The sequence below is a fragment of the Mangifera indica genome, chromosome 5 (genome assembly GCF_011075055.1).
Source record: "Mangifera indica cultivar Alphonso chromosome 5, CATAS_Mindica_2.1, whole genome shotgun sequence".
Classification (NCBI taxonomy): domain Eukaryota; kingdom Viridiplantae; phylum Streptophyta; class Magnoliopsida; order Sapindales; family Anacardiaceae; genus Mangifera; species Mangifera indica.
Window position 1 is genome coordinate 20,975,532 of NC_058141.1, and position 22,496 is coordinate 20,998,027.

Genomic DNA, 22,496 nt, shown 5'->3' on the forward strand with positions numbered 1-22,496 from the left:
ATTTTTAAAAACAGTAACCGGAGTGTGAGCTTAAAATATAGCTTGATGTTCAAGCTAGGTTTCTTATGAGCTAGCTTAAAAATCATTTTTTAAATGATTTAAAATCATATCATTTTAATAACATCGAATTATCTATATACCGAGTTTAATTTAAGTTTAACCTATAATTTCTAAAAACATTTCCACCCCCTTCCATTGCTTAATAGGAAAGGCAGAAAAGGAGATTCTATTTTGGTTGCTCACAGCCGTCTCTTCTTTTGTGAAAGGTATGGTAGTTCACCATCAACTGTAGGGGTCCACGTTTTTTAAAATTCAAATTTCAAACGCGTGAAAGTAAAATTTCCCGTTTTATACAATTTTTTATTTAAAAAAAAAAAAAACTAAATTCATATGCCACTAATTACAACGGGCATAGCACAGCATGCTCATTGTTCACCATATCTTTCACCGACCTTCAGTCACGGTTAATATTTCCCTGTGTCTATCTTAGGCTTTTCTCCTACTCTATCACTTCTGCTAGTCTAGGCCGTTTCTTCTTCTAGGGTTTTCGTCGTAAAAATTCTCTAATTCTATTACCCCTAACCTCATCAGACCTAGGATTTGTTGGAGTTGGAGTTGAAAAATGACGACTATGGAGAGCTTGATTGGACTGGTTAATAGAATTCAGAGAGCTTGTACTATGCTTGGAGATTACGGAGGTGGTGATAACGCTTTTTCTTCTCTTTGGGAAGCTCTCCCTTCTGTTGCTGTCGTTGGTGGCCAGAGTTCTGGGAAATCATCGGTGCTTGAAAGCATAGTGGGCCGAGACTTTCTTCCTAGAGGATCCGGTTTGTTTTCCTTCTTTATTTTTCTTGTTCGCAGTTTTTACAGCTGAGTAGTTAACTATTTGTTAGAGATATAAATTAATTGCAGGAATTGTTACTAGAAGGCCTCTTGTTCTACAGCTTCACAAGACAGAAGATGGTTCGCAGGAGTACGCTGAGTTTCTTCACTTGCCTAAGAGGAGATTTACGGATTTCTGTATGTTTAATCTCTTTACTTGTATATAATTAAAGTCATTTCTGTTTTATTTTGCTTTTAATAGCATGTGAGTCTCTACAACTGAATTTATTTGTATGAAATGATGATAAATTTTGTTATTCAAGGCGTTTGGATGTCTCCTTGTAAGCCTGTTTTATTTTATTATTGGGTACAGCCGCGGTCCGTAAAGAAATTCAAGATGAAACAGATAGAATGACAGGGAGGACCAAACAGATTTCTCCCGTTCCTATCCATCTTAGTATCTACTCTCCCAACGGTTTGTTACTTTTATGTTTTTAATTTCTTTGCCATCTTTGCGATATGTATTTTTTTTATGTGTTTCTTGCTAATACCACTCCTTTATTTGCAGTTGTCAACTTAACTCTGATTGATTTACCTGGTCTCACTAAAGTTGCCGTTGGTAGGCTTTCTACTTGCTTATTACGAGTTGCATATTCTGCATTTTACTACTTTTACTTAGGGCAGGCATGTTATTCTTTTCAGAAGGGCAGCCTGAAAGTATCGTTCAAGACATTGAGAATATGGTGCGAACATATGTTGAGAAGGTAACAGAACTTCTTTGTTTCTTTGTACCGTCTAATTTGATTTCTATCTAGTGGGTTCCTGTAAACGAGTTTGATTCATTCGTCAACTAGCACTAATTTCCTTATTTACACACTACTGCTTTAATGTTATATAATATAATATTTGCTTATTTGATTTCTGTAGCCTAATTGCATCATACTAGCTATATCTCCGGCTAATCAAGATATAGCAACTTCTGATGCTATCAAACTGGCTAGGGAAGTTGATCCAACTGGTATGAACCCAATAGTCTTTTCTGTATCTGAATTATACTTTTTTTAGTTGAAACTTCTCTTGCGGTTTGATCTTCAATATTCTATTTTATTGTGTAACTGTCCCAGGTGATCGTACCTTTGGGGTGCTGACAAAGCTAGATTTGATGGACAAAGGAACAAATGCATTAGATGTATGCCTTCAGTGTATCTTTGTGTTTCAGATATCCTTCATCTGCTCTCAAGTTCTCAGTAGTTGAGATGAACATTCAGTAATATTTGGTCTATTAGAATTAATCACTGATACTTCATTTATTATCATCAGAGTCTCTGCATGTTCAGGTCTTGTCTCACATTAATTCAACTACTTAGATGTGGGAAACTTTTTTTGAGTATTTATCTTCTGTTCCCTCTTAAGGTGCTTGAAGGAAGATCTTATCGACTGCAACATCCTTGGGTTGGAATTGTTAATCGCTCACAAGCGGATATAAATAGAAATGTTGATATGATTGCTGCTAGGCGCAAGGAACGTGAGTACTTTGCTACAAGTCCAGACTATGGACACTTAGCCAGCAAAATGGGTTCAGAGTATCTTGCAAAGCTTCTCTCAAAGGTTTGATTTAGATCATCTAGCAGTGGGAGACTACTTTTGGGTTTTCTTGAATATCGTTTTGATTAAGTGCTCTGTTTTCAGCATTTGGAGTCTGTTATAAGGGCTAGAATACCAAGTATCACTTCCTTGATAAATAAAAGCATTGAAGAACTTGAATCGGAGATGGACCATCTTGGTCGGCCTATTGCTGTTGATGCTGGGGTAAGTGTCTTAAACCTCATAAATATTGTTTTGTTAAGTTACTTGTATTTTGATGCTTTATTTTATAATATTGTGCAGGCTCAGCTGTACACTATCTTGGAACTATGCCGAGCATTTGACCGGATATTCAAAGAGCATTTGGATGGAGGGTAAATTGCCATAATTTTAATGCTTTCTCTCTTGGTTATTTTCTAAAACTCTTTAGCTTTAGATGAATTCGGCTGGTTAAGGGGTCCTTTTTAGTTTTCCTTTTCTTTTAATTTCTGTTATGGTTTTTGGTTTGAGTTGTTGTAAGTCCATGCATTTTTTATTTGATTTTATATACTGAAATTCTTTTTATGGAAACCTTTTCTGGTTGCTTTCTGTTCTGGTCACTCAGTGATAAAATAATTTTTTTTTAAAATGTTGTTCAAAGACATGGCTTCTTGCTAATAAAATTTGGTTTTTTAAGAAATTACAGCTTAGAAAACTTTTTGGCAAGCTCTAGTAGGTATTGGTATAACCCAAACATAGCTGATATCTCTAAAATCTATTTTAAACATAGAATGTAATGCTCTGATGGCTGGCTCAGAATTGATTATATCTCAGGCGACCTGGAGGTGACCGTATTTATGGAGTCTTTGACAACCAACTTCCAGCTGCTTTGAGGAAGCTTCCATTTGATCGGCATCTTTCGCTTCAAAATGTAAGGAAAGTGGTGTCTGAGGCTGATGGTTATCAACCTCACTTGATTGCTCCAGAGCAGGGTTATAGACGCCTAATTGAGGGGTCACTAAATTATTTTAGAGGCCCAGCTGAAGCTTCAGTGGATGCTGTAAGGACACGCCTTCTGTAGTATGTACATATTGGGAAGTCTGAAAGGAATGTTCCAGTTTATCTGGAAGCTGTGAGAAATTAAATGTAAATATCAGAGGTTCGTAATGGAATCATAAATTTTGATGCAGGTGCACTTTGTCTTGAAAGAGCTTGTGAGGAAGTCAATAGGAGAAACTCAGGTGAATCTCTCAGAATTTATGTGATTTGTTTGTCTAGAAAGTCAGACCTATAAAGAAGAAAATGGATTTATATCTTTACCGTTTGTTTGACAAACAGGAGCTGAAGCGCTTTCCAACTCTACAAGCTGAGATAGCAGCTGCTTCAAATGAGGCCTTAGAGAGGTTCCGTGATGAGAGCAAGAAGACAGTTATCCGATTGGTGGATATGGAGTCTTCATACTTAACAGTTGATTTCTTTAGGAGGCTTCCCCAGGAGGTGGATAAAGGAGGAAATCCTGCTACGTCGACTGTGGATCGGTATTCAGAAGGCCATTTTAGGAGGATAGCGTCAAATGTATCTTCTTATGTGGGTATGGTGTCAGAGATAATGAGAAACAGTATTCCAAAGGCTGTTGTGTATTGTCAAGTAAGGGAGGCGAAACAGTCATTATTAAATCACTTTTACACCCAAATAGGGAAAAAAGAGGTATAGTCTTGCTGTTGTCAGTGCATACCGCATATAATACATATGAGTGATGATGTTGCTGAAATCTGAATGTTTTGTTATTTGTTTCAGGGCAAGCAACTTGGAGTATTGTTAGATGAAGATCCAGCATTGATGGAAAGAAGACAACAATGTGCTAAGAGGCTTGAGTTATACAAGGCAGCTAGGGATGAAATTGATTCGGTGTCATGGGCTCGGTGATATTTATTTGCACCTTGTATTTTATTTTCACTTGGTTAGCTGTTTGGTCAGTTAGGATCTTTGTCTTTCATTTTCTATATGGTCTGTAATATTTTATATTGTTTGGATTGGGTTTGTGTTGAGACTCTTAGTAAGTATTTGTGATGTCTGATAGTATCTGACATCTACTTTTATTTTATTAAGAAACTGACGGCTACCCTCTTTACATATATATATATATATATATATATGTGTGTGTGTGTGTGTGTGTGTGTGTGTGTGTGTGTATCAATATCTGGTAGTTTTTTATGTGTAGAAATTAGAAAAGCTTACCAATTATTCATCGGCCGACATTTCTTAGAAAAATTAAGAGAAAAGAAAACGGGATTATCAATTATAATTATAATCAACATATTTAAGAAGGTATTTGTTAGTTAAAAAAGAACTAAATTAAAAAAAGTTCAGTTTAGATATTCATAATGGTTTCTATTATTCTACTGCACAAAAACTTTGTATTGGGCTTGAAAGCTTTATAAATGTAAATATGAACAAAATACTAAATGCACACTCGAGTTTCTATTATTCTGGGACATGGCTTAGGAAGGGTCCAAATCCAGGTTCATTAATAAATAAAACATATATATTTTCTTGGCGGGTGGCAGAGCATGTGCTAATTGCTTATTTATTTATTAATTATCCCATCTTGTCTCTGATTCAGATTTAGATCTAAGAACTATGATTTTATTAGGGATAAAAGGGTGAATTCATGGGGACTGCGTCTTTTTAACGCAAATATGCTTTTGGAGTTTTCCTTTTTATTCTTAATTTCAATGTCACCCCTCAGCATTTACTTAATACCTTAACACACCAAAACCTTTTTGTTTTCTTAACCCCTAACATTTCAATTCTAAGTTATCTATTTTCTAAACAAGTTAGACAAAAATAATTCCTTTTGGTTTTTGGCGTATAATTGTTTTGACATGTATAAATAAATTGATTTAATCATGCAACAATAGTTGAATCAAATATGATGAATATAGATTAGTTTAAATTTGACTCAAATTTTAATTAGTTTAAAGGATCACTGATAGGATGAATAGTTTTTTTGACAAACAATGTGAAACTTGAATTCGATTTGAATTAAGTCAAACATTAAATCATCAAATCAAATTGATTCGGTTCAAATCTAACTATTTTGGACTTAGGGTTTCTATAAAATAGTGTTACAAATTATGGGATGAATTAAAAGAATAATAGTTGTGGAGCAGACGGGGGGAACCAATACTTATTCCAATTGAATACACTTGTTACGAATAAGAATAATAAGAATTTGAATTTAATTCCTAATGCATGAAATTTATTCTCTCGCTTTTTAAATTATTTAATTTATTAACATCAACATGAGAAAATGAGATTTGGTGATGATCCGCGTTTCATGGTGCTAAATTCAACTAAAGGAGGTGAATTCTCATATATACCCCTACCGACGGATTTCAGATTTCGATAACAAACTGTCTATTTAAAGGAGAAGATCCCCATCGATGGGCATTCCTGTCTGGCGTTAGCATCGGCTTCAGCATCAGCAGTAGCATTTCCCTCCATTTTGTTCACTGTAACGCTAACTTTGCCTTCTCTTGATCTCCAACTCTCTTTCTTTGCTTATTTTTGCCTTTTGATCTGGCTTTTTTTATTTTATTTTATTTAGATCTATACCTTGAATTTCTTTTCTGCATCTTCGATCTAATCAACTTCCCTTCTTTACGGAAGTTGCTACTTCTTTATGCATTGTGCGGATGTTGAATTGCATGATAACCTTGTATTTTTTAATTACTTATGCAGATCGTTTATTTCAGGTACAACTTAGTCGGCTTTAATGGGTACCGTTGTTGACGCTCCGAACAGGGTACTGATTTTAATTTTTTTAGCCTCAATTACATGGCATCATTTCTGATCTGTACTGTGCTCATCAGGTTTTCATGGAAATTTTATATTAGAAATAAAATTCCAATTTTAATCAAATTCATTGCTGCATGCTAATTTTTGAAGGAAAATTTAAAAAAAGAACAGCAAAAAATAAAGCCTAAACAATGATATGGAATACTTTAATCTATCTTTTAGTAGCACAAAATAAGGGATTGTTACTGGATCGAGTTATAAAGTGAGTAGACAAGTTGACATCTGAATCTTTTCTGTTTGAAAAGTCTGGCAAGTTGGGTGGATGCTTACTGTTACAAAGTATATAGCCATTTATCATTGATTTATGCCCTGCCTTGATGTTAGCATGTGACAAACTTCTGTGATCTAGGAAGCAAATGGAAGCTTGTCTGAGAAGAAGCCCACTGTTGTTTTTGTTTTGGGTAAGCATCTTGTACTCACACTAACTAGAGTATTTGAAATGAGTTTGTTTCACTAGTTCTTTGGAAAATTTTTAATCACTTTCTGTTACAAGTACTGTGCCGAAACCCACTTGTATATTATTTTTCTCTGAAATATTGCAAATATGGTGTGGAAAACTTTAATATTTCTTATTGTTTATAACTTCTGGGCATATACTATTTTCTTCTGAGCTCTTTCTTTTTTCTTTTATTTGCATAATAAAATTTCTAGCTTATGCGTTTGGATCTTCTTCTTTATTTATTATTATCTCTATATTAAGAGACTTCCCTGACCTGATAGTTCCTTTCTTATTAATTAAACAGGTGGACCAGGCAGTGGCAAAGGAACCCAGTGTGAAAATATTGTCAATCACTTCGGGTACACCCATCTCAGTGCTGGTGATCTTCTTAGGGCAGAAATTAAATCTGGCTCTGAAAATGGGTATGGCTTGCAATTATGTTGCCCTTTACATCTGTTTTGTGGTTCAAAGACATGGATATTTTGGTAACTGTCAATCAAAAATTAATCATCATGCATGATTTATGTGCTTATTTTTGAAGTAGTCTAAAATCTGTATATTGAATTGGGCATCAATCATGAATCCAGATGATTGTGGACACTTGGGGTCGTTTTCCTATGAATTTATGTTTTAGCAATGACATCATAGAACACATTACCTTTAAGATTCATTGTATTTGTGATCCAACAGCTACCAGTTCCAACTTGTAATATGGGATTTAGACTTAGTTGAATTATTGTAAAAGCAGTATTTTGAATTGTGCATCAACTGTCAAGTGTTAAGTTGTTTCTCAAAAATTGTATGTCCCTTTGAAGGCTTCCTCATATCCTTTAGTCATTCTGCATGCAAGGGTGTTCCATACTGTATCGGGCCTTAAATCAGAAAATTTTATCGTGGCAAATTGGAATCTGTAGACTTTGTTATAAACTTTTCTTCCTTTGCTGTGTACAGTACCATGATTCAGAACATGATTAAAGAGGGAAAGATTGTTCCTTCAGAGGTAACAATTAAGCTTCTCCAGAAAGCAATGCTGGAGAGTGGTAATGATAAATTCCTCATTGATGGTTTTCCTCGTAATGAGGAAAATCGTGCTGCGTTTGAAGTTGTTGTAAGTCTTCTTTTTTTATATAGTATTGAACTGTTACATCAACAATTTATTGAATTTAGGAAGTCTCCTTTTAATTCTGCAAACATATTGGTCATGCAGACTCAAATTGAACCAGAATTTGTCTTGTTTTTTTATTGTCCTGAAGAAGAGATGGAAAAGCGCCTTTTGAGTAGGAACCAGGTTAGATGAACTTTACCTTTATCTGTTATGTAACTCCTTTTTTAGGTTTCTTTTTACTTTTTACATAATTCTTTTTTGTGGTTATGAAGGGAAGAGAAGATGATAACATTGAGACGATTAGGAAGCGGTTTAAGGTTTTCTTAGAGTCTAGTCTCCCTGTTATTCAATATTATGAATCTAAGGGTAAAGTTCGGAAGGTAATATAATATATACACATTCATATAAATACAGACATTGAGTTTTTTGAGTTATCTGGTTTAATTTATTTTCATGTTTATTGCAATAATCACATTTTGTTGTTTTTATTTTCAGATTGATGCTGCAAAGCCAATTGCAGAGGTTTTTGATGCAGTTAAAGTCATTTTTACTGCAAAAGATGAGAAGGTAAAACATCATGCTTGTGTCATCCTTTAGGTTCTCTATTTGGGACATGTATTTCAGCTAGAGTGGTGGAGACATTGGTTTGACTAGTTATGTTTCATTAGGGGTATTGCAAAGAATATAAATGTATTATTTCATTGCTGCCATGATAACTTAAAAAGCTTGTTTCTATGGATATTTTGGATGGAAAATGATGTAGTTTCTTAACTGAACAGAAATTGCTGTTACAGTTACAGAAAGGGATTTTGTCATTTGAATGCAATCATGAACGTAGGAGATTACTGAGTGGGTATAAAGTAACTGTTTAATTGATTCTGGCAAGTTAGCTTCTGTTGTTGAATGGATGCGTATGCTGATTTCTTTCAAGTCTGGGAAATAAAACAATATAAATGCACATGTCTGCACTATTACATTGAAATATTAGGGCTTAATGATTAAATCGATAAGATTTTAATTTTGGCCATAAGACTTATTCCCACCCAAGGTTTGGTGAATCCTAAACTCTTACTTGTGATGTGAACTTTCAAAACTTAAATATCCTCCTTTATGTTAAAATTCACCGTTAGAGTTAAGGGTAAAAATGTTATTTCGCTAAAAATATTTAAAAATAAATAAATTTATCACATTTCTCCTCTAGGTTTAAAAATATGACAACTTCCTCCATCTAGTGTTTCCATCATTTTCCCATTTCAATTGCCCCTTCAAACTTTTGAAAACTTTAGATTAACCCTCCCTCTTCAACTTTAGATTACTCAAAAATCTAGTGACCTCTCCCTCCGTCTCCAGTGTCATCCTTTGCTTTAGATTGAACAAATGTTGGCCTTGCCTTCCCTCGAGTGCTCAAGCTATTTTTTGGCAATGACGTGACATGATTTCTCCTCTCTCGGGTTTGTTGTACATCTCCTCTCTAGCTGGTCGTTGTGATTTTAGCAGAGAAGTGGTTGAAGAGGAGTGTTTGTTGTAAAATGTGTTGTGTTTTGAGTTAATCCTAATAGGGGGGAAAATGTGAGTTTTCAAAGCTTAGGGTAAGGGTAAATTGTTAGTTTTAAAAATTAAGGAGAGAAAATGAAATAAAATTTTAATTTCTTTATATATTTTTTTTAAATGACGATTTTTCCTATAATTCTAATGGAAAATTTTAATAAAAGGATGAGTATTTGAGTTTTGGAAACTTAACAAGGGAGAGTTTGAGGTTAGATCAAACCTTGGGTAGGAATAAGTCTTTTGGCCTTTAATTTTTAACCACATTTCCTGTGAGGGCTAACAACTGCAAATAAAACTAGCAATTATGGTTTGTTTTATTGATATAGTGTAATCCATCAATTTAGCAAGTGTGTGTCTTAAATGGGATTGTGCATCAGTGATAAGTTGTGTAGAATTTGGAAATCTTAAAAATTCCTAGAAGGGGCGTTTGTTTGAGGGGGATTAAAGATTACTTTGGTAATTTATTTTTTATTATTTACATTACTTTGTTTGGTTTATAAGTAATAAAATATTTCAGTAATCTTCTATTACCAATGACGATGTAACAAATAATATAAGTTCATCTTAGGTATTAAAAGATTTTTAAGGTAATTTTGATAAGATTATAATTAAATCTTTATTTATTAATTTTTTTAGATAAAAATAATTTTATTTTCAATTAATATAACAAATAACATAAAAAATCTTTTAAAATAATTATATCCAAAGAAATTTAAATAAAATAACATATTCGTATTCTTTTATTTTCTCTAACCAAACACAATAATTATTTATACTTATCTAATTTTATAAAATATAGTAATAATTTATACTCAGTAATCTTCAAGGTAATTTTTCAATTTTGGTAATAAAATATTCTCTAAACCAAATGCCCCCAAAATATCTTTGAGCCACGTCCTTGCCAAATTTTTCTCTATTTTGCAACTCTTGCCATTGATAACTTCATTGGACCACTTCGCTGTTTTGGATCAACTGTGTGTTTCAAGGAATCACTACATGTGTGCAAAAATACTTTGGTGTAGTATTTTCAATTTAGAAAGTTATCAAACTATGCAAGCATTAATTTCTGGTTTGCGTGACTAATTGTATGCAACCATTTTGTGTGCATTTTTACTTCAGGAAATGACACTTTTTGTGTGGTTGACTGCAGGTTGCTGAGTAGTTTTTCAGATGTACTAAAGACATTGCTATTATGAAGGTAACACTGTTACTGGTTCTAACATTAAATTATTTTCATGGTTTTTATCTTCATTATTTTTCATTCATTTATATTAGGTAGAGGAACTCAACTGAGATTAGTAGATTATGACAGTTAAATTTGAATTATAAATGAGGAAAAATGTAGATTGCAACCAATTTAGAAGCTGCTGAAATGGATGCAATGATTTCTAGTAATGGATTGCTAAATATGTTATTGACCCAAAATTTATTTACATGTTTATTTAGCATATCCACATAGAAGGTCAAAACAAGAAATATTTGCAGCTTGATTTGAGATAAGGCATCTAAATATCTTTATGGAGCTTGCTTGATAGTGTAATACTGATATAATTTTCTCGTGTTTTCTTTTAGGGGGGATGTTATGTTCGGGATCATTGCTTATTATTGTAGTTTGTTGAGAGGTTATGATGCCGGGTGATAGAACATTATAGTATGTGATTTTATTTATACCTCTACGTAGTTAATTTGATGAGGTATATATACAATATTTGTTATTGTTATGTGATTGTACTCATAACATGATTGAATTTAATAAAGAGTTGAAGAATAAATTGTTTTTGAAGTCGTTGATCTAACAAAATTTAGGCTGGTAGAGATTGAATAGTTTTTGTCACAAGGCGAAGAATGGTCTTTGAAAATTACCGAAAGCAAATTTACCTTTGGAATTCGTCAACCCAATATGGTCCAATGGTTTTTCTCAATTACTCATCTTTGTTTCCATTCCATCTATTCTTCAGTAAACAGCTTTACCTGCAATTGATTCTTGACGGAAAAATGCTATGTTCCATCTCTTGAGTTGAGGGCTGGATCTTAGGCCAGCTGGGTATTGGCTTAGGGTTTGTTTAAAGCTCAAATCCACTCGTATGTATGTGTACTCTTTCTTTATCAAGGCTACCCACCACCTCCAAATATAGTAATGCTACTGTGTGTCCATCTCCTTCTCTTCCATAAATTCTATATGTTTATTTGCTAAAACTGTTGGCGTCCCAATGAGTGAACCAGAATAGCTAAGAGTGTATGGATGATGTAATTAATTTATTTCATGAAGTGTTAATGTTAGGATTAAAATCAATTATGGAGTAGTTATTTAATTGAAAGAGAATAATGGTGGAAGTTGGTACACCTGTTCTTGTTCCTGGGCCTTCAAAGTTCAAATACTCCCTCTGCTTATTGGGTGGGTTGTTGAATTTAAATCTACGTACTTTTGACGTGAATTCTAAGTTATCAACCTACACTGCATGACTTTTCTCAAACTTCTTTTCATCCATTTGACCTAATTCCTATCTAATCTTCTTATTTAATTTACTTGGACCTCGAAGCTGTTGCTGTATTGTCAAATCTTATATCAGGAAAATATTAAAGAAATGTTAGATATATAGTTTTGTTTGGTTAAATAGAATTACAAATTCCAGGAAAAAGTTGACAAGCAAATTATATAATGCATAACCAGGGAAAACACTGAAATTTCAATCTGTCTGTCTCTCCCTCTATCTCTCTAAGCTGAGTTAAAACGGGGAATTCATTTACTTTTGATGACGAGGAGCATGGCTGATTCAACCAGCTTCAACCATATGATTTTCATCACGATAACAATCTTGTTACTGGCGTTTGCTACAAAGTTTTTTTGGTTCAATAATTGGAAGTTTAGTAACAAATTGGAGAGCCGGCCATTCTGTACTGTGTGTCTTGATGAGATTATGTATGGTGAGAAGTTTCGACGGCTTCCCAAATGCCACCACTGTTTTCATGTTGAATGCATCGATGCATGGTTCCAATGTCGCTCTACATGTCCCCTTTGTAGAAACCAGGTCTCTCCTCCTCATCCTTATCCCACCTTCTTCTTATATATTCTATCTTTTTTGCAAATTATTGACAGAATAATCAACAGTTTTGAGACGCCTTAACTTAATTCACACCTTAACAATTCATTTCTATTTGTGTTTTCTTTATTTTGGTTTTATGGATTTGCCGCTAATATCTATCTTACTCTTTTTTCAAATTATATATATATATATATATATATATATATGGGTGGATGACGTTTTAATAACTTATCCTGTAATTTTGATCTCAAAAAGTGTTGAAAGGTGCAAAGACACATATTGTATAATAATTTAAAATATTGTCTATTTCAAATGATGAATTTAAAAGTTTATAAACGATGTAAAATATTTATACATATCTATCATATTTTTTTATAGTTTATCAATATAAATTTGATTAAGGGTTTATATTAATTTTTTACTAGACTCAACGTTCATCATAAAATATGATTATGTGGTCAATTAAGGCATTGCTAGATGGAGTTTGGTGTATCTTAATCTCGCAGAGCAGTGGGCAGCACTCTGTTTTGGTAAAAATTAAGAAACAGATGGGTTAGAAAGTTGCTTACACTTGTACGTCACTTTGTTAAATTCTACATCTTCAATGAAGAGAAGAACAGGTGGGCAGCTACCCAACACAAAATAAAATTGTAAGAGTTTAGTTGGGGATTATCATCATACTTATAAACAATAAACACATTCTTATGTGGGCTTGCTTATAATTAACTTATATATAAAGTATAAGATGAATGTGTGTGCATCTTAGAAACTTGATGATGAGATGATTTATTATGAATTTTGGGTCAAGCAAGGGAAGCTTGGCAATTGGCATGGTCAAGTTTGCACATTGATTGGCTGCCCACACTCCTTCATATCCCATCTTCTAAGCCATCTATTATTATCCCACGACCCAATCGCCAACCACTTGTGTTATCTTAATTTACCAATAAAAGTACAGTTAACCTGCAAATTCGTATGACTAAAAGAGGGGGAAAAAAAGAAGAGAAATCAATTTATTTCACAAAGAGGATGTAATGTGATAGAAGTAATCATATCCAAATTTTCTTAAAGGGAATTATAAAATAATAATAATATTATTTTATGTATAAATATTTTTTTATTAATATATCATATCAAATAATTTTAAATTATAGATAAAATAAATAATTAAAATTATATTACTAATCTATTTGATGCCTGTTAGTAAAGGAATGTTTGGGTTTAGGGTTAATGTTTCTTTTCAATTTAGTACACAGCAACTTACTGAAAATTATGTACCCTGTTGTGGAGAGGGCTAAATTATTACGAGACTCAGCCCTAAGCCTGAGTTTAAGATTCTGAGACTAGGGACGTGATTTGTTGTTGCCGATGCAAGGCGTAAGCCCAAGCCCAGGTAAGCAGTGAAGCGAAGCCCATATATAATTATAATACTTGGATGCCTGCCCATGTCACAGAGAGCTGATGATACATTTGCCTCAAAAGTAGACACACTTGCTGGGTTGTTCCTTTGGGTTTGGCATGATGTTAACCACTGTACCCACTGCCAAGCTGCCACCATCCACCACATGTCTGAGAAACAAGTGAGGGACCAGATGAATTTGGAATTAGGTGAGTGGGGCTTTGATGGCATCCCAACTTTTGACCATCGTAATTTTGATTTGGTACATGTCTATTTCCATAGGAGGGAAATAAATATTTCTTCTACTTGTCTACTTCTGTTATGCAAACTAATCAGTCATTTTTTAGTATAAGAGAGGAGAGGAATTTAACCAGTGCCCATGTAATTTAACAGGTGCCGATGTCTCATCAAATCAACATTAATAATTATAACAACATACAACAAAACGAAAAAAGAAATATGGACAAGGGATGTGAAGGCATTAATTGGTTATCTATTGTTCTGTTCTGGTATTTGCTTTCTGCAAATCAAATCAAATCAAATCAAATCAAATCAAATCGCAAAGCCAAATTCAATTCAAGTGCAGTAATTGCAAACCAAACCCTTGCTTGCACATGATACTGTAATTGGTACGGACTGATGTTATATATATATATATATATATATATATATATATATATATATAAATTAAAGTGGTTTTATGAATGATAACTAATAAGTTCTAAAAAAGTAGGTAAGAAGAGAGAGAGATAGAAGCAGGAGTCGTACTAGGGAGAGGTAGGAGGAAAGATGGAGAAGCATAGAGGAAATAATTAAAGAAACTCCACTGGACCCATATCAAATGAAAAGAAACAAAATTCAGCCCACTCAGCAACTTGTCGTACGATATGTCACATTTGATAATTAACTTGTTGGCTCATACTGTCTGTGTACATCCAATGGTGTCATACTTTCGTCTTACTAGCGGTGGCGTCCATCCAAGGCCATGATTGATTGCTGCTATCATTTCAATAATACAAACTTTAAGAGTTTTGGTCCACACTCCTTACTAGCCCACACCCACTTTCTTGTTCATAGGACCCTAATCTCGCTTTTAGTCAAATCTCATCGGGATAAAATTAGACATGTATAAACAGTTCGCTTAATATATTGACAAGGAAGGAGGATATTGCGTTTAATTAGCCATTTTTTTCTTGATTCTTGGTTATATTATATTAATAGTTTATGATTCTAATAGAACAACATATTAAAAAAAATTATATAATTCCATCCAGACGATAATTAAGGATTGAATTTATTTTACATATTATAATAACTAGTAAAAGCAAAGGATCAACTGCAAATGGATACATTTAGCGTTTGACTAAATAAGTAACATGATCTATGATAAGATAGTAGAGAGTCTGCAAATAAAACAAAGGAAGCAGCTAGCAAAATCTAATGAAGCTGGCAATAGGATTTATTTGAAGGGATGGTAAGAGGTTGAAAACCATGTCGAAGACTTGCTTCCCAAACTTTGTCAATGTTGGAGATTTTGTAACCACATTCTTCTTCCTCCCATCCTTCTAACCCATGAATTATTCCACCAATGCGCCACGCACTCATCACCCTTCTTGGAAGCCAATTCTGATTTATTTCAATTTTAATTTTTGGAATATTAGTTACTTATTATTATAATTAATGAACTAAAATAAAATTAATTTTAATCACAAACCTCACAAGAGTCCACGTTTTCTAGAGTCATAGGAGTGAACATTGCTGGTGTTAAGTGGTAGAAACAATCTTTTCGTAACTTTTTGAGTGGAAATTGTGAAAAAGGAATGAATAATGATCCTTTTGTTGCTTTCAACTGTTCTTCCTCACCCAATCCCTCTCCAGCTAACCATATCTACACATACAAATTGATTTACTGATTAGGTGGTTAAGAGATATAATTCACAAGCACAAATGTATGCATATATACCTTTTGAGAATAAGTATTTGAAATGACCAAATTATTCTCAAACTTGCCGGCAAATGATTTCTTAAGTTTCTGATACTCAGACTCATGTAATGTTACAACTTTGATGCCCCTTTGACAAAGAGCAAAGGCAACAGCATAAGCAACCTTGGTAAGATTTCCTCTAAGGATCACTTGGGTTGTTTCTTTTGGTATGCTGTTTACCACAACAGCTACTGCTAAAGTACTTCCATCCACCACTTTTATCTTCAAATTCCGATGCCTTTCTACATAAATCTCACCATACCTGTTTAGCTCTTCCCCCTGCAAATATTTATTTATTAAACAACAATGTATACTTGTAATTCAACTTTTTTTTCTTTATATAATTAATATACTCACTTGATTCAACAATCCTAAACTTATTACTTTAGCGCCTTTTTGCTCTGCAGCTTCTATGGCTGCTTCAATCAAACTATTAATTGATTCCTTTTGCCATTGCAACAAGTACTGCAACCCGATATGGTCAATGAAAATTTAATAAACTACAACTGAAAGTTAAAAAGAAACAAATTAGAGTGTTGTTTGATGATGATTCTTTCTTACCTGAATGTTATACTTGGGTATAGCCCAGGTTTGCAACTTTAAGTTATTAAATCGATTCCGTTCAACCACAAAAGTACGACCATAAATCCAAGTTATCAACATGGACCATAAAGTAATCGGCCACATTAACCAAATATACCATTTTGATGATGAATGTGGGGTAGCTGCAAAGGAAGCAAATCCAAGTCGTAGATGGTATATGGATTCAGGTGTGGTTAAGTGTGTAAGATGCACTACGTCCGGTGATTCTTCCCCTCTCTTGAGTGAAGTTTCATATAATATATCTGAAGATTTATCCATGGTGCCATACATTAAATCATACACTGGCATGAATAATGAATAATTTGTTCGGAATTGTGTATGATGAAGTGAGTGGAACCTGTAACAATAATTCATTAAAACCAAGTCAATAACAAAATTAGGAAGAAGAAGGGGACATAATTCATTCAAACCAACAAGTGTCAGAATTAGGGTCAAGTTTAATAAATTATAAAGTACAAAGACTGAATGAATGTTAGTCTGTATCCCAGAAAGAGGCTGTCGACGGTGCCCACCTAACTGGGCACCTAACTAATGCAAGCCAACCTGAAAACTATTAATTGCATGCATGTATGTATGAAGAGAGAGAGAGAGGGAAAGAGAGACATACGAAGGAGTATACATCAAGTACTTGAGAGGAGGGAAAATGGAGAAAAGCCATTTAGGGATGACCTCAAAATTACAATGGCCCAAGTTGTTCATTAAGTCGATATAGATGATGTAGGAAGTTATGGCTACGACGGAAGCAGTTCTGGTGAGCATTACCGTGAACATGGGTATCGAAAAGAGGGCGAAATATGCAATGTGCTCAGCAAATGGATGTATCACAGCTGCCATTATTATTCCCACAAATCAAATAAAACGTATTAGCTTTTATAATAATATTTACTACAATACAAATAAGATTTAAAAGAGAAAAAGAGGGTAATTACAGGTAATAGGCTCGGTTACTATGGAAGAATGGTGATGAGAATGGTAGCGAGAGTAAAGGTAATGATGGTGCAGTGCTCTATGAAGCCAATAGTAAAGGAACTCTACCGGACCAGCATGTAGTAGAAATGTGATAATCACACCATCTAATCTCCACATGGGCATGTGAGAGCCTCCAGGAACAAACTTACTGAAAACGTAGAATAGGATTCCATTGAAAATTATCTGGTCGTCCCTGCATGCAATCCAACACATATATAATATTCATTCATTCATTCATTCATATGTATATGCATTTAATAATTCATTTAGCTTCTCACTCACCAATTTCTTTCTCTATCCACTTGTTCAAATTCAATGGCCTTGTCAACAATCCTATTTGTTCCTTTGGCTGTTCTGTAACGAGAAAGACTAATCCACATCTGATTGTGAATAACTCTCCACAACAAAAATGGAAGTATCAGAAAGTTGGAAAGATCTTTCTCCTTTTCATCCTTAACCATGTATGAATAGATGCTCTGAAGAACCCAAGGAGCCAATACTACATACTACAAACACATAATCAATACACATTAAGCTACAGTAGTCAGTGTCATACCACACAAATTACATATCCATCAACTTCATATATATAATTGAATACCATTACCAATGCCTATCTTAGTTATATTATGTAAGATTAAGAGAGAAGAATCAATAAAGAAATAAGTTGAAGATGAGATGGAAGGAGACCTTAAAATTGCCAAGAGGCGTCCATGGCCAGTCAGTGAGAATTCCCGGTTTAGAAGCCATAAAGTTGTATATGGGGAAGGGAGGAGAGTATTGAGATGCTATATATAATCAACCTGAGGCGAATGCACATTTAATAAACCTACAACCACCAATAATACGTGTAAGACATTTGTTGTTCTTACTTCCTTGCTTATGTTAACTTATGCTAGCTACTGCCATTCACATTAAATAAATAATAAATGTCTCATTAACACCATTCCCTCCCATTTTCGTGTAAATATAATATAATATAATATAATATATGCAGCAAAAAAAGGCTTTTTGCAAGGAAAATGCAGCATGCGTGCATGTGAGTTTGTTTGTTCAACCCTAATTATATTAATAATCCATATACAACTTGCCAACATTATTAAGGGGAAGATGAAGAAAATGACTGACTGACTATGAAGAACAGAACAGAACAGAACAGAACAGAACAATATATTAATAATTCATTCAGAACGAAAATGAGTATTTTCCATCCAAAAAGACTCACTCACTCTTTAACTTAGAAATTCGGCTTTCTTCACCAATTATTAATTATCCACTCTTAATTTCTATTAAAGAGGTATAAATTAAATTAAATTAAAAATTAAACAATATAAAATAAATTAAAAAGACTTAACTAACTTTCATTGCGTACAGAACAGAGACATAGGAATTGGGCGGCTGAAATGAAACAACGTGCCGGCAGCAGCTGCTTAGCTGCCAACTACAACCTAAAAAGCTTCAGCGCAACGCTATGGTTTGGCATAAGGTAATAAATATGCTGGCAAACGTACCTAGGATTTAATTTCCTGGGCCCGGACCGGATTGACAGTTCGATCACATGCACATATTACCATGAATCATCAACCTATAATAATAATAATAATAATAATAATATATATGTTATGACCTGAAGTCTCACTTCGCTCCCGTACAGTCTACTGAGTTTGTATATAAATAGGGGTCAGAAGCCCTTTACCCAAGAGACACATTTTAGGAACAAAACCGTGCGGGCTTGAAGCCCAAAGCGGACAATATCTGTTGGACTGTTTATAACACGTTATCAGCACGATTCGCGATAGGGTGCAATCTACTGAACTTGTATATAAACAGGGGCCAAAAGCCCTTTACCCAAGAGACGCGTTTTAAGAACAAAACAATGTGGGCTTGAAGCCCAAAGTGAACAATATCTGTTGGGCTGTTTATAATAATATATATATTTTAGTTCTAATTTCGTCAATTGAGTAGAGTATATAATTGTATCAGATTTAGATTACCTGTGTGTGTTACTTACTTTGTATTAAAGTTTAACTATGTTCCACCTTGGGTCTTTTAGAAAAACTCTACAATTATATAAAATTGAGTTTGATATGACAAATCATGTTCAACTTGTATAAACTTGGTATTATTGCATTTACTATCTTGAAATTAATAAACTTGACCTTGTTTTTATTCCACTTATACAACACAACAAACAAACAAACAAACAATATAATAACACCTTTTTGTATTGTTTACACATTGTAAAACAAAATCTGTTTTGAATATCATCATATTGACCCAACCAAAGTTGTCAAGCAAAACAATATTATTTTGTTAACATTTGCTCAAACGAACAGTTTTTTGGGCCATAGCGAGTCCATTAACTTGAACTTTGACTTTGAATGACCCAAGCTGTCTACTGAATTTGAACTAATGGGCCTGAATCCGCCTCTAATTCAGATGATATACGTGAAAGGTTGTGTTGGATGGGCCCAAATTAATTTGGCCCAGAGCCCAAGATTGTAATATAGGCGGGAAACACACACAACAAAAGGCGCCATACTGTCCATCGGCGTTCTCAGACTCTCAGCTGAGGCGCGGATTTCAGGTTCGTCTTGATTTTCTGGCTTTCTCAATTTGTATATATGCGAGAAATTAAAAAAGGAATAATAGACAGTGGTAAGGAGTTTCTGATATATTTATACCTTTTTAGCTCTTGTAGTAGTTGTTTCACATTTTCGTTATTTGAACAACTAGGGTTACGGAGAGAGGGTGAATTGTTTCATTCAATTGGTTTAGGGATTTTTAATGTGGCTAGTAACAATCTCTCTCTGTCTCTTTTAGTAAGTTTTTATGGTCAGATTGTTGATTGGTTAGTTTTTGATGCTATTTTTGATTAAACCTTAACTACAGAATTTTGTTTAATTGTACTTTATTTTGATGCAACCTGAAAAAAGAGAGTATCAGTTTGGTACACAAGGAACTTTGATGTGTCATTCTGGACATTCATAATTTTCTTGTAGAAGTTGGAGTAGTTATTGGTTATTGCATGCAAATCATGGAACGACCACATTCAGGTTGCAGAGGTGCTGAAGTGGTGTTGAATCTCCATCCCAGTTTATCGATTTCTATTGCATATGATACTAACTTTGGTCCACATGATGATCTAATCCTCCTTGAGGTTGATGAAAAACTCCTCCCAGATTTCTTTCACCAAAGGTGAGCAACAACTGCAAATTGACATTTTACAATTTCATTCATTTCTTCGCTTTTCTACTGTTTTTACTCATTTTTAATCTTTATCCTAGGGTGAGTTTGAGAGGAGAACAAAGTGAAGATGCAGTTCTTTGCACTCAGTCAAAAACTTACTCCATCAAGTTTGTTGGAACTTCTAATTCTGTGTTCCTCATACCCCCAGTGGATAATTTGACATTGTATGAAAATTCAGAAGATTGTAACATGAAAGATAATCACAAATCTATTGTAGCTGTTATCAAAGTTGCACCTGGAAATATGGAGCTTGTTGAGGTTGCTCCCAGACTTGACAAACTTAAATTACTTCTGTTAGAGAGTCCTTACAGCTCAAGGGAGGAATTGGAATTTGAGGGTTTGGAGGAGATGGATAGAAGTATTACAAAAAGAATGTATAGGTGGGATGATCTGGTTGACAAGGTTCAGGCTAGTGAAAATGAATTACGGAGTGGATTACAGGCTTTTTCAGCAGTAGAGATTGACGGTTACTGGAGACTTGTTGATGAGAAATACATGGGCACAATTTTGATTATGCTTTTGCACAATTCTGTTTTGAATGACTGGTCATTGGATGCACTGAATGAAGATGAAGTTGTAAGCACGCTGGTGTCAGATGGCTTTCCACTCAAACTTTCACAACACTGTTTGCATGTTTTTGGCAGTAAGGTGGAGGAGGGTTCAGTTAGAAAAAGTTTGTGGAGGTTGGATGAAAGGCGAGTATGTGTACATTTTGCTAGAGAAATCTTGGTTGAAGGCAAAAGAAAAATGGATAATTTTATGGAAGAGTGGAAGCTGAAGGTTCCAAAGGGGATGCATGCAGATTTTGAGATGTTGGAAGGTGAAGTTTTGACAGAGAAGCTTGGAGTTGAATCATGGGTTCATGCCTTTAGCGTTTCATCTTTGCCTTCCACTCCTGCAGAGCGCTTCTCCATACTCTTTAAAGAGCGACCAAAATGGGAGCAGAGGGATTTACTGCCATACATCAGGTTTTGCTCATCTTGCTTCTCTTTTCCTCTTTTATGGAATCCTTGATCTAAAATGGATATACTCTAACCTCTCTTGCTGAACTGATTTACTAGGGATCTAAATGTTCCGGGTATTTCTTTGGAAGGCATGCTTCTAAAATACACACGAAGAACGCAACCAGTCCTTGATGCTGAACCTGTTTTCAGTGCAAGATAGTTTAAAATGTTCTTTGACATAACAAGGGGTCATTTTTTGTGTCCTTATTGTGTTGAAGTGGAGGAACTAATGAGGGATTGTGTTAGAGATGTAAACTGAAGTTATATGTTATTTATTTTCATTTTAGATCCTTTTTGTGTATAGGTAACTTCAATCACAACTTATCTACAAATATGTTTTATCATCTTAATATTTCCTGTTTCACACCTTCAAATGCTAGATTTTATTTCAAATGTTAAAAGTCCCTATTTCTGTCCCAAAAGAATCAAATGATCTTAGAGGAGTAATTAATTGGTAATAATTTGACTAGTCCTCAGAGAAAATGATTTGAGAGAATGCATGGATCAACTTTGATCAATTCTGAGAACTGTAGGTTACTTGATTAAAAAGAATGCTCTTCCCCCATAAACCTTACGGACGTGAAAGATGCAGGCAACTGTGCATTCAACATGTTTCCGGAAATTGACAGTGGGGAATTGTTGTAGGATTTTAGAGTTTAGGGTTGTTATTGTCTGATGCAATGAAGGCGAATCGATTCCTTCCCCAACCATCCATTTTCATTCACTGTTCCTGGAAATTGATTCCATCAGCAAAACATTATTTATAGGATATAGTGGTTTTTGCTTCAATCTGGCCCCTATTCAGTGATCTCGGGTTGGGAATTTGGGATTTGGAGTAGTTAAACACATATAATGTTTTGTTTGTATATGACCCAACCTATTCACTTTGAGCCACCGGCTTTCATT

General features: G+C 34.2%; 4 protein-coding genes across 8 annotated transcripts; 3 read left to right on the top strand and 1 right to left on the bottom strand.

Moving 5' to 3' along the window:
• The first annotated feature begins 411 nt into the window (after positions 1-411).
• LOC123215762 (phragmoplastin DRP1E) lies at positions 412-4,507 on the top strand. The gene is made up of 14 exons (XM_044635986.1): positions 412-827; positions 913-1,020; positions 1,196-1,297; positions 1,391-1,441; positions 1,525-1,586; positions 1,750-1,840; positions 1,947-2,011; positions 2,236-2,430; positions 2,512-2,631; positions 2,710-2,780; positions 3,220-3,445; positions 3,576-3,626; positions 3,724-4,092; positions 4,183-4,507. The coding sequence occupies exons 1-14, from the start codon at positions 623-625 to the stop codon at positions 4,309-4,311; spliced, it is 1,845 nt and encodes a 614-aa protein (XP_044491921.1). The 5' UTR covers positions 412-622; the 3' UTR covers positions 4,312-4,507.
• A 1,241-nt stretch (positions 4,508-5,748) lies between these two features.
• LOC123215764 (UMP-CMP kinase 3-like) lies at positions 5,749-11,121 on the top strand. 3 transcript variants are annotated; one of them, XM_044635989.1, is made up of 10 exons: positions 5,749-5,902; positions 6,144-6,193; positions 6,596-6,647; positions 6,990-7,107; positions 7,637-7,793; positions 7,893-7,973; positions 8,063-8,170; positions 8,286-8,357; positions 10,489-10,536; positions 10,911-11,121. In XM_044635989.1, the coding sequence occupies exons 2-9, from the start codon at positions 6,164-6,166 to the stop codon at positions 10,498-10,500; spliced, it is 630 nt and encodes a 209-aa protein (XP_044491924.1). In that variant the 5' UTR covers positions 5,749-5,902; positions 6,144-6,163; the 3' UTR covers positions 10,501-10,536; positions 10,911-11,121. The 3 variants fall into 3 exon arrangements, with proteins under 3 accessions (XP_044491924.1, XP_044491922.1, XP_044491923.1); XM_044635987.1 differs by lacking the exons at positions 10,489-10,536; positions 10,911-11,121 and having other exon boundaries at positions 8,286-8,666; XM_044635988.1 differs by lacking the exons at positions 10,489-10,536; positions 10,911-11,121 and having other exon boundaries at positions 5,766-5,902; positions 6,130-6,193; positions 8,286-8,666.
• Positions 11,122-15,062: 3,941 nt separating this feature from the next.
• On the bottom strand, positions 15,063-18,166 carry LOC123215428 (very-long-chain aldehyde decarbonylase CER1-like). The gene is made up of 9 exons (XM_044635509.1): positions 18,028-18,166; positions 17,620-17,843; positions 17,298-17,530; positions 16,976-17,195; positions 16,327-16,705; positions 16,123-16,230; positions 15,745-16,044; positions 15,496-15,669; positions 15,063-15,407 (listed from the first exon to the last, which is right to left on the bottom strand). The coding sequence occupies exons 1-9, from the start codon at positions 18,085-18,087 to the stop codon at positions 15,219-15,221; spliced, it is 1,887 nt and encodes a 628-aa protein (XP_044491444.1). The 5' UTR covers positions 18,088-18,166; the 3' UTR covers positions 15,063-15,218.
• Positions 18,167-19,853: 1,687 nt separating this feature from the next.
• On the top strand, positions 19,854-21,940 carry LOC123215678 (sister chromatid cohesion protein DCC1). Of its 3 annotated transcripts, none has more exons than XM_044635878.1 (4): positions 19,854-19,924; positions 20,340-20,535; positions 20,625-21,554; positions 21,648-21,940. In XM_044635878.1, the coding sequence occupies exons 2-4, from the start codon at positions 20,366-20,368 to the stop codon at positions 21,748-21,750; spliced, it is 1,203 nt and encodes a 400-aa protein (XP_044491813.1). In that variant the 5' UTR covers positions 19,854-19,924; positions 20,340-20,365; the 3' UTR covers positions 21,751-21,940. The 3 variants fall into 3 exon arrangements, with proteins under 3 accessions (XP_044491813.1, XP_044491812.1, XP_044491814.1); XM_044635877.1 differs by having other exon boundaries at positions 19,873-19,995; XM_044635879.1 differs by having other exon boundaries at positions 19,905-19,924; positions 20,274-20,535.
• The last annotated feature ends 556 nt before the right edge of the window (positions 21,941-22,496 follow it).